The sequence below is a fragment of the Cupressus sempervirens genome, chromosome 8, assembly GCF_028749045.1.
Source record: "Cupressus sempervirens isolate cs-2001-9-10 chromosome 8, ASM2874904v1, whole genome shotgun sequence".
NCBI classification, from domain to species: domain Eukaryota; kingdom Viridiplantae; phylum Streptophyta; class Pinopsida; order Cupressales; family Cupressaceae; genus Cupressus; species Cupressus sempervirens.
The window spans coordinates 688642912-688654893 of record NC_143125.1 but is presented as its reverse complement, the minus strand read 5'-3'; the positions used below and the strand labels follow the sequence as shown (position 1 = coordinate 688654893).

The 11982-nt window shown below is 32.2% G+C and overlaps 1 protein-coding gene across 1 annotated transcript; it reads right to left on the bottom strand.

Moving 5' to 3' along the window:
• Positions 1 to 1301: 1301 nt before the first annotated feature.
• LOC149544321 (uncharacterized) lies at positions 1302 to 4831 on the bottom strand. The gene has a single exon (XM_089796389.1). The coding sequence runs from the start codon at positions 4807 to 4809 to the stop codon at positions 2884 to 2886; it is 1926 nt and encodes a 641-aa protein (XP_089652515.1). The 5' UTR covers positions 4810 to 4831; the 3' UTR covers positions 1302 to 2883.
• Positions 4832 to 11982: the final 7151 nt, after the last annotated feature.

Below are 11982 nucleotides of genomic sequence, written 5' to 3'. Positions count from 1 at the left end.
TAATCAATGACTGCAATAGTTTGATTTTTCACACAGGGCTGGTGAACTTGTCCCCCCTGTGAAGGTAATTCACTTCTCGATAAGGAATGCTTGTTAAATGCCCAATTTGCTGATGATACTTGTTTATTCATTTATTTGGAAAAGGGGAATTTTAATAATGTAGTGGTTAGACTAGATATATTTTGTGTAGTGCTGGGGTCCAAAATTGCTCCTCACAAATCTACTGTCATTGGTTGGAGAATGGAGGCTGAGCCAGAAGGGATGGAATTGGAGTGGCCCTAATGGGATTAGCAGATATCTTGGGATTCCCTTTGCATTGGACCCATCTACAAAAGAGATGTGGGATTGGATATTTAAAAGGATTGACAAGAAATATATGAAATGGCAGAGTCACCACTTATCTCTTGCAAGAAGAACGCAAATTGTACAAAAAAAATGTTGGCTGCCCGTGCGATTTATTTCTCCTCTGCTTGGCTGTTCTCCAATTATCAGTTTAAAAACTTGGAACAAATTCTTAGAGAGTTTTTATGGAAGATTTGGATTTTGGAATTTTATAAAAGAATTGGGTTTCACAAAACACATGAAACTGACTGTGTTATTGTTTTGCATCAATATCTTGGATCGCATTAAATGATATAAAATGCATTATTTTTAATAACAAAGTGTGATTCAAAAAGAATCTTCAAAAGATTTGGATTTTGGGTTTTCATGAGAGACATCATTTTTCTTACAACCCATGAAACTGATGTAAATATTTTTGAACTTAATTATGTAATCATATTACATCAATATTTATGATCTAAAATGTACTACTTTGATCTACAAAATGTGATCTAAAACAGAGTCTTCAAAAGATTTAAAACTTTGATAGTAAACATACATTTTTATGTCATGGGTTTTCAAATTTAGCTATATAATTTTTTCATCCATATCTTAGATCACAATCAAGGATTAAAACATACAAGTAATAAAAAATAAGTTTTCAAAAGATTTAAGTTTTGATTGTCTTCAACAAATATATCTGTGAAGCTTTTCTTGTATGATGTATCAGGCATAAAATTTGAAATTCTGAAAATGATTTGTTAAAAAAGGGGTTTAATTTTAATCAATATAATTTTTTGGGCTTTCAGGTATAGGGAATTAGATAATCTTAAATTATTTCTGGCTGTTATTTCCTTACCAGATGATGACATATTTTATTTCGCCTCTGCTATTGATGATTCAGGAAAGTGTCTAAAAACTATGAATTTCAGAATGTAATTATAAAATAAAAGAACTGATGATGAATGATATGCTAGCTATTCTGGAATATTTTCTTTCTTCTCTTATTAAATGGTCATTGTGATCAGAGCTGGAGTGCTTAAACAGTACTATATGAATCTTCCATTTCCTGATAATTTAGAATTGCTGTCTAGATCGGATGATTTTTTTACACAGTCCCCTGTATTGGTTTAGTACTATTCTATGGTGAGCTTCATGGCCAAGCCTAATAATTGTGTGATACTAATATGTTCAGTTTTTGATGGGCCAAGGGACTGCAAATATGGTACATCCTTCAAGTACACAATGTGCATTAAAGGCGCCTTTTATAGATTTCTTGATTCTGACAAAAAAATTTACCAGCCACATTACTCAGCATGAAATTGACCATGATAAATTTCCATTTATAGTTTCTGGCACAGTTCCCTTTTTCAGCTCTATGACAATGCCGGATTATCAGAACAATCCAGCAGAAGACTTCCTAGGAATAAGGCTATCGCCTTAAATATTTGAAGAAAAAGGTAGGAGCATCTCTTGTGAAGCAGCTTTGATGATTCACCATTTTCATAGATCATAGATTAAATTATCCATGAAAGAAAAGCATATGTATCTCCATTTTATGTGAAATCACAACACTGCAATCACTGTAGCAAATCCCATTCCATAACATAACCCCACTCCTACTGCCCACCATTGATTTGTTACATTTGTATCTGCATCTTCAGTGACTGTATTATTCAATCCTTTGTCATTATCTTTTCTTCTAAAACCAAGACTTTGTGTCTTATTTTCAAGGGGAGGTCCATGAAGATTAGAATTTCCTAAAAATGAAGAAGCCTCAAAGGTTGAAAATTGTCTCCCTTGCGGTATTAACCCTGATAACATATTGTTAGAAAGATTCAACACAGCAAGAAATGTGAGATTTAAAAGCTGGATAGGAATCTTTCTTGATAGCTTATTTTCTGAAAGATCTAGAGATTCCAGGTAAACCATGGCTCCCAGTGATTCTGTAATTACACCACTCAGATTATTTTTTGATATGTTGAGAGAAATTAATCCCTTAAGGAGTCCCAAGTCTGGAGGAATATCATCTGACAAGTTATTGCGTTACAAATCCATGAACTTTTGTTCTCCAATTATTTTCAAATATGGAGTTTCCCTTCCTTTAATCCAAATCACCAGTTCATCGGCGAAATTGAATCCGTAATATGTATCCCAAGAGGACCCCCCTTCATTATATGCAGAATATTGTAAATGGAAACTTTGTGAATTATTGACCATAGCATTTAACTTGCCCACATCTGAAGGAATATTTCCTGATAATCGATTATCAGATAAGTCTAGAATTTAAAGATTTTGCAACCTGAATAGCTGAAGTGGAATTCTACCATTAAACTTATTAGAAGCAAAGCTAAGAATTCTCAAATCTGTCAACTTATTAATCCAAGGAGGAATGTTTCCGTCAAAATTATTATTTCCCACATCAAATATTTGGAGACTTGTGCAATTTGCAATAGATGCCGGAATAATACCTTGCAACCTGTTGCCGTTGAGATTTAGTGTGCGAAGAGTCTGCAGATCTCCTAAAGTCTTTGGAATCTCCCCTTGCAAATCATTTCCAGCCTATTTTAATATTTCTAATTTAGAACACTGTCCAATATTTGAAGGAATCATGCCTGTCAACTTATTCTTTGATAAGTCAAAAACTGTAAAATACTCTGATTTATTACATATAGAACTTGGAATGTCTCCAATCAGATTATTTCCTGACAATGATAGAACTTCTGATATGTCAACTGTTGCCGGCATAGAGCCATTAAACTCATTATTTGATATGTCTAGTATATATGAAACAAAATCAAGAGGAGGAAGAGAGCCATCTAATCTATTCTCATGCAAATCCACCGTATGAAATCTATGAGATATCTTGTGAGGTAGAGAACCTTCTAGATTGTTGTTTGAAAGATTGAGCATATCAAGAGCAGGAAGATCCCAGAGCCACATTGGTAGATTTCCCACAATGCTGTTATCTGAAAGATCCAGTGTCAGCAACCGATATTGTTGGGATAAAAATGCAGGTATGTTGCCTTCTATATTACAAGAGCGCAATGCAAGTGAATCCAAGCTAGGAAACTGAGGAACCCAACTTTCCGAAATGTCAACGTGAAACTGATTTTCAGAAAGTTCCAGTGCGTTAAGGTAGGTGAAATTCTCAAACAGTTGAAGTGAAATGTTGCCCAATAATCTATTGGAAGAGAGTAACAATCTACTTAATGTCAACTTTGAAATGGAATCTGGAATTGTGCCCGACAGCTGGTTATGGCCTAGATTGAGCTCGCTTAAACTACCCAAATTTGAAATAGAATCTGAAATTATTCCTAAAAGCTGGTTATGTCCTAGATAGAGTATTCTTAATGCCTTAAGTTGACACAAAGATAGAGGAATATGTCGATGAAATTGGTTATGACTAAGGTCCGGATATTCAAGGGACGAAAAGCTGGCAAAAGAGGATGGTATATTTCCCTCCAAATTGTTAGACCCCAGATCCATTGTCTTAAGTTTTGAAAAATTTGCAACGAAAGGGGGAAACACTCCTGTTAAATTGCATCCATTAAGGTCTAGATTGACCAGTGAGGAAGAATGGCTTAGAATGAATGAAATACTTCCTTTCAAGTCAACGGTATCCTCAAGCACAAGAATGCTCATTCTTGAACGGGCCATGAAATTGGAAGGGATGAAACCATTTAGACCACACACTCTGAGATCAAGTGATACTATAGAGGAGACATTCTCAAACCAAGAGGGCAGTTCAAATGGGAATGAGTTGAAGGCTAGATGCACATGTGATAAACGGGTAAGGTTTGAAAGATTTGGAATATTACCAGACAACCCACAAGAAGATAGGTGAAACTGGGTAAGGTTGGGAAGACTATTAAGGGCTTCACCCCAATGCTCAGACACCTTGCTCAGGTTCACTTCATCAATTCCTAAGAATTCCAGGCTTCTTAGATTTCTGACCCATGCATCAAACTTACTACTCTTCAATTCATCAAATATATTATATGAAATATCTAAGTGACGCAAACTTGACATATTCCCCAATTCCAGGGGGACTTCACCGTGAAATCCAGCTTGTGACAACTTAAGAACTAACAGCTTCCGCAAATTTGACAATTGGGGAGGGATAGAAATACCTTTAGAGTCATTGCTGCTGAGATCCAAGTATTGTAGACGCTGCAGATTAAAGAGCGATGGACGAAGCTTCCCACTCAATTGATGGGTGTACCAATCATTGGTATAACTCAAATCAAGGGTGATGACATGGGATGATTTGTAATCACAGACAACACCCTCCCACTTGCAACAATTCAATCCCAGCCAAGAGGACAACCGGCCAGAGGAAAGATTTAAACCAGCCTTAAAATCCAGCAAATAACTTCTTTCATCTTGTAAACATCCATCTGAAAATGAGAAATAGGGTTGCAGCATTATTACCCATATCAACAGAGATCCAAAGCCCACAAACATCTTGAAGGAAAGCGGAGCCATTGCATTCGTATTGTGCAATTTGCAACCCTTACCTGGCTATGAAAATCTAAATAATTCAAGGATTCTTTAAAGATATTTTCTACTTCATCTCGAACTGCCTGAAGGCTAAGGGTATCGTACGAGTCGGGTCAAACATTTACATCTTTGGTAACGCATGAATCACAGCAACTTCTATGACGACTAGAAAAGTGAGATGGACAAAAAATATTAAGGTTTTTCAAACATGCCATTGAATATGAGAAATGATTTCGCAGCATCATGATTCATAATCCTTGAATGATCTTGGTGTCGTACCCGTTTCTAAGGCAGTGGCTAAATAGCCGAATATATGCACCGGCTAGCCAGTGCTGTTACCTATTCCGTCCGTCAAATATTTGCAACAAAACGTACTACTCTATCTCGAAATGCCCAGCAAGAGTCTAATCTCGAAATCCATGCAATGCAATTAATTTTATTTTAAACAATGAAAGGATTTATTATCATTATTTTATTTTATAACAATTAAGAGCAAATTTTTTAATGTATAGATACAAATTCATTTAACTTATAGAAATTTAATAACTTATAAAAACATAATCTACCGAGTGTGGCATATTTGAATAACATTGGATTCAAGGTAGAATTTATGAATTTGAAAGAAAAAGTACTAGATGGAAAAGGAAATTTGGTTAGATTTGGTTAACCTATTTTCTCTTGATCTCAATGAGAGTTCATGTTTTATTGCTCAAGTTAGTTATGGAAAAAAAGATTATGTCATGTAAAATTTGATAATATAGTTAAGATAAGAAAATAGAGAAGAGTAAAAGGTATTCCTAACTTGAGAAAACCTAATAAGGGTCTATGCATAAATTGCCAAACTGGTAAGATGGGAAAGAGTAGTTTCAAAAGCAAGAACTATCATTCTCAAAAAGTTCTAGAACTTGTACATATAGACTTATGAGGACCTACTAGAATAGAGAGTTACAATGGAGAAAAGTTTTTCATTCTTTTTGTTGATTTCTATTCTAGAATGATTAGTATAATATATCTAAAAGAAAAATTTGAAGCTTTTCAAAAATTCAAGTGGTATTTGGCAAGAGTGAAAAAAGAAACTTGAAAGAAGTTGAAATGTTTGAGATCAAATAGAGGTGGTGAATTCATCTCCAATGAATTTTGCATTGAAAAAGCAATTAAAAGATAAGTATCTACTCTTGGTATGCCTCAGTAGAATGGTATAGCTAAAAGAAGGAACATATCCATCATGGCTTATGCAAGAACATTGATGATAGAAAAAAATGTTTCAATCAAATACTAGAAGGAAGCAATCAGCACTATAGTTCATACCTTGAACATGGTATAGCTAAAGAAAGACTCAAATCAAACTCCTTATGAACTATGGTATGACTACAAACCTAATGTAAGTTACTTAAAAATATTTGTTAGCAAATATTATATCTTGAAAGAATCTAGGAAACACAAATTTGATGTCAAAGGTGATGAAGGCATATTCCTAGGATACTCCTGCAGGAGTAAAGCATACAAATGTTTGAATTTGTCCACTCATAAAATCATAGAAAGTACACATGTAAGAATTGATGAGTTTGCAGAAAAGAGTGAAAAGGAAAGAAACAAAGAGCTTGAGGATTACATAAGATTTGTTTACTATGAATCCAATACCCTATAAAACCTATCTAGAAGAAAGGAGGCTTCAACTCTCGAGTCCCTCAAATCTCTAATAGCTATCAAGTTGTAGATAGTGCAACCCAAGTCACAGTCTAAAGGACCTGAGTCAGAGCCTATTGAGCTAGAGAAAATTGAGTTTGATGTACCTGAGTCACAGATAGTTGAATTTGATCTAGATACTAAAGTTCTTGATGAAATCAGTCAAATTTATTCCAAATCCAAATAACCTTTATTAATAAAATATGTCAGAAGGCATCATGCACTTGACCAGATCGTTGGAGACAAATCAGATGGAAAAATGACGAGAAGCAAATTGAAAGGTGCATGTTTACTTGCTGAATTTGAACCTATAAATGTTAAAGATGCATTGGATAATGAAAGTTGGATTGAAGAAATGAATAAATAAATAGAATAGATAGCAAAGAACAAAACTTGGACTCTTGTTCCTAGACCCAAGGATGAAAATGTAATTGGCACAAAGTGGGTATTTAGAAATAAGCCGAATGAAGATGGAAAAGTTTCCAAGAACAAAGAAAGGTTGGTATGTAAAGGCTATTCTCAAGAAGATGGTATTGATTATGGTTAAACTATCACTCCTATTGCAAGATTAGAAGGTGATAGAAATTTACTAGCATATGTAGCACACATAGGATTTAAAGATTATCAAATGAATGTAAAATCAACATTCATAAATAGAATTCTTGATGAGGAAGTCTACATTGAGCAACTAGAAGGTTTTGTAGATCTTAGTAAAGATGACATGGTCTACAAATTACATAAGGCATTATATGGTCTCAAGCAAGCTCCCAAAGCTTAGTATGAAAGACTTCATAACTACTTGATAAAAATTGGTTTTCAAAGAACTAATGATAACAGTAGTCTATATCAAAGAATAATCAAACAAAAGGATTGTGTTAGCAAAAATATTTGTTTATGATAATTTATTCATAGGAAATGATGACTTGTGCAAGGCATTTTTAGAAGAAATAAGTACAAAATTTGAAATGTTTATGTTTGGTGAGATAAAAAAAAAAAAATTGGATTGCAAATTTAGTAGAAAAAAATGGTATCTACATTACTCAATCTAAATATATCAAGGAGACACTAAAAAAAATTGAAATGGAGGATTCAACAATAGTTCAAACCCCTATGTCTACTAGACATAAAATTTCCAAGAATGATGATTTGAAAGAGGTAGATTAGACCACATATAGATCAATGATTGGAAAATTAAAATATCTAGTGCATACAAGGCCTGATATTGCACTAGCAATTGATATGGTGGCAAGATTCTCAACAAATCCCAAAGCAAATCATATGATGGCAATCAATAGAATCATGAGATATCTAAAATGAATTGAAGAATATGGCTTATGGTACAAAATAAGAGCCAATTTGGACTTCAAAGTATTTACTGATGCTGATTGGGCAGGAAGTATTGATGACACAAAAAGTACTAATGGTGGAACATTCTTTCTTGGTAAAAGACTAGTGTCTTGGACAAGCAAGAAATAGAATTCTATCTCTCATACCATAATAGAGGCAGAATATGTGGTAGTGCCAGTCAATTATTCTAATATTGTTTGGTTCAAACAACTGATGGTAGGTATGAAAATAGAGATGAAAGATTCATTACTTATATACTATTATAACACAAGTGCAATTAATATATCAATGAATCTAGTGATGCATACCAAAACAAAATACATTTCTATAAAATATCATTTCTTCAGAGAATTGGTAAAAGATAAAGAAGTCAAATTGGAATATGTAAATACAAAAGAGCAAATTGCAAACATATTCACGAAGCCATTACCTAAGGATGCATTTTTGTATCTAAGAGGTAAGCCAGGGTCATTCCCCTATCTAAAGCTCACTAAATGAAGTTTAGTGATGCATCAACTAGAGCATTATTGAAGATCAATTAGTTGGTGCAATACTAACAAGGGCATATTGTAAATGAATCAATACTTAAGGTATATTGATATTAATAGATTATTATCTTTGGCATGAGATGTCAAAGAGGGAGAATTTTTCTATCATATCTCTTAGAAATTTTGTGGAGAATTTTTTTGACATAGAAAAAGTTGTCAAAGAGGTTAAAAATTTGTTGAGAAGTTTGTTCTCATAGAAAGAGTTGTCAAAGAGGGAGAATGAACTTGGAAGAAGTTCTAGCTCAGACAAAAATTTTCTGATAGAGGGAGAAATTGTAGACATAAATATTTCACATTGATAGAGGGAGATTCCAATGGATGAGAATTAGAAAAAAAACTAAGGATATGTTCCTTGCTTTATTCTTGCTCTAAAATTTCATTATTTTACGACATGTTGTGTTGCCATCAATACCAAAGTGAGAGATTTTTGAAATAATTGATTAATTATGTATTGTCTTTGATATTTAAAAAAATGTCATATCATTACCAGTTAGTGGATGCCAAGCTCAATCAGGCATTGAAGATAATTTCCTATGTCTACCAAGCATTCATGAGTTTTCCTAGTTTAGAAGTCAATATCTACCCAGTTCATTTGGGCACCAAAGGAAAGTTTGTGAAAGATGAGTGTTAACCGAGCTCACTCAGTTACCAAAGGAAATTTGCAAGTATGCAGTGGTAACTGAGTTCACTTGATTAATAGAGGGAAATTATTTTTGTGTTAGTGTCTACCAAGCAGGGTTAGCTAATGAAGGATTTTCCTATTTTGGCATATTGAGTTCAATTGATTTATATGTTGGTTTTAGCCAACTAAGGAGATGAATATTAATTATTCTAAGTTGTATTCTATCTAACTTGACAATATGAAAGATATAAGTATAAGGTCAAGTTGAGGTTTAGAAGTGAATGCATGGAAGATAGTTGAAGATGTTAAGAGCAAGCAAATCTAAAGGATAAGCAGAATATCCTTGTGAAGATAAAAATATATATTTGATTAAGAAGGATCACGTACAAGCTAGAATTGAGATCTATAATTAGCAATTCAATTATATTCAAATTAAGACATATCATTTTTACTCTCTAACCATTGTAGCAATGATCTAAATCACTTAACAAAGTTATCTTAATGGCTATTTGTAAATCATCTAACAAGGTAGCAATTCTATTGAAGTGTTGAAAGACCTCTCACAAGGACACTCCTAACAAGGTGATTAAATCCTCTAATAGGGTCACACCTAACACTGTGTTTTGTAACCTTTAATAGGGTTGGCTCCTAATAGGGCTCACTTCAGAAGAGTGAAAATTAGTAAGTAGTTGTAATTGGTGGTTCTTCCCAAATTGGGTTTCTATGTTAAATCTTAGTGTCAAATGTGTTCATGCTATTTCTTCTATGTGTTTGCAACTAAGCTAAAGTAATAAATAATCATAGATAACATCATAATATTTTAATGTTAAGTTTTTTCTGAGTATTCTCAATATTTCCTTAGTTACAATATTTTTGTACATTTTCCAAGCATCAGTAGAGTTCAATTTTTTAGAGTTTATTTTGTACTAACATCTAAGGGATCTAAGATTTATTTTGGTGGTAAATAATTCACCCCTCCCCTCTTAGTTTCTCCTCTTATATTTCCAACAACATGTACATCCCTTTTACTTGGTACAAAACATTACATTTCAATGCACAAAAAATACGGATAAATAAATAACTGTCTCTTTTAATAATATATTAAATAATAATCACATACCAATGTTCATATGATGATCATAGGATTGCACACATACTATCTCACTCAATAAATACTAAAAAACATCTTTTTAAAGAATACCTCTTCAAAACACAAACAATCCTAAATCTTGAATGATAGAAACCTAAGAAAGAATTGACATTAATAACTTGTAATGGTCCAAGAAAATTCATCATAGATAGAATATTTTATGGCTTACAAGTTATGGTTCTAGACCTTTTCTTTACAAATTCTCTGATACCATGTTAATAGTTTTAAATAGAAAGAATATAATATAAAGAATAAAATAAAAAAAGATACAAATATTTATATTGGAAAAACATAACTAAAGAAAGAAAACCCAAAGCCATAGTTGAAAGATAGATCCTTTTTTGAGATCTCACAATTAGTAAAAATATTTACATTTATGATTGTAGTCTCTAACCAATGAATCAATATGTTCATAAATTTTCTCTTTTCAAAACATGTCAATTTCAAAAATTATAGTCAATGATTACACTCAAATCAATGCCATTATTGTGATATAGAAAGTATATAATAATCATGACTTCTATAATAAGTACAATAATAACACAAAACTTAATGGATTTTATATTACAATCATAAAAGACAAATAGTTTACCTACTTTCTTAGTGATGCAAGATACTATTCTCTTAATGAAATACAATAAAATGGAAATAATTGATATAGACACATATCTATAATATAATCATAATGAAAAAATACTAATAATTATTTTAACAAGGACCCAGAAATTCTTACAGTTATCTCTTTGATGGAATTGTTGAATATATACCACAAAATTTATGTCAAATATCAGAATGAAGATTCTCATCTAACACCACTTGAGAAATGTTACATAATATATTCATCCACATAAAATATGGAACAACACCTCTAGAAATAGAGTTGTTAAAACCCATTTCTTTCAACTAAATAAACCAAGTGTCATTATCATTTGGAAATTCTCTAAAAACATTTTATTTTAAAACCATTTTTCCTTAATCCAAAAATTGAATAATAAAATAAAATAATAAATGGAATTTTTGATGCTATATACAATTTAAAAATATAAGAATATCAATGATAAATATGTTAAATAATAACAACCTACTATCTCACATAATTATTATGATATGCATCTAAAATATTATTTTTAACTAGATAACTTCTTTTGGTGATACAAATGGTTCAAATAAAGTAAAAATATAGGAATTTTGGCTTGGAATAGGAAGAATATGAACTAACTAGTGTGATTTTTCGTAGTTTGATGTACCATTGATTTTTCCATTTACTATTGGGTGCATGCTAATACACATGTACACAAGCAACAAATGAGAAAATTCCTTCTTTATTGTGTCTTTTTCTGCTATAGTGATTGCTAGGAGGTTTTAAGGAGAATAATTTTGATGACTATCATAAATAGATGTAAAAATCTTCATTTATCATTTGAACCACTAGCTACAAATAGAGAGATTTGCCTTGATTATTTTTCTCTAGTTAGAGAACTACACTATTTCATCTTCTTCTATGAATTGGTTTTTCTTAGCTAGTGGTTTTATTTAATTATCATTTGCATCTTTTGGTCCAAACATAGGTCACTATATCAAGAGTGGGGTCAAATCAATAAACTCCATTGGTTTTAACTTTCTAGCTTCTACCACACTTCACACTAGTCTACATGTTTTTTCTTGCTACAAATTATCTAATCATGATTAAGTAAAAATAAAGAATATAAATATAGCAACACATAACACACTATTTAACTTGTGGAAACTAAGCTAGGGAAAAAATCATAGTATGTGATTCAGTTCTTCAAAAGCTATCCCTCTCC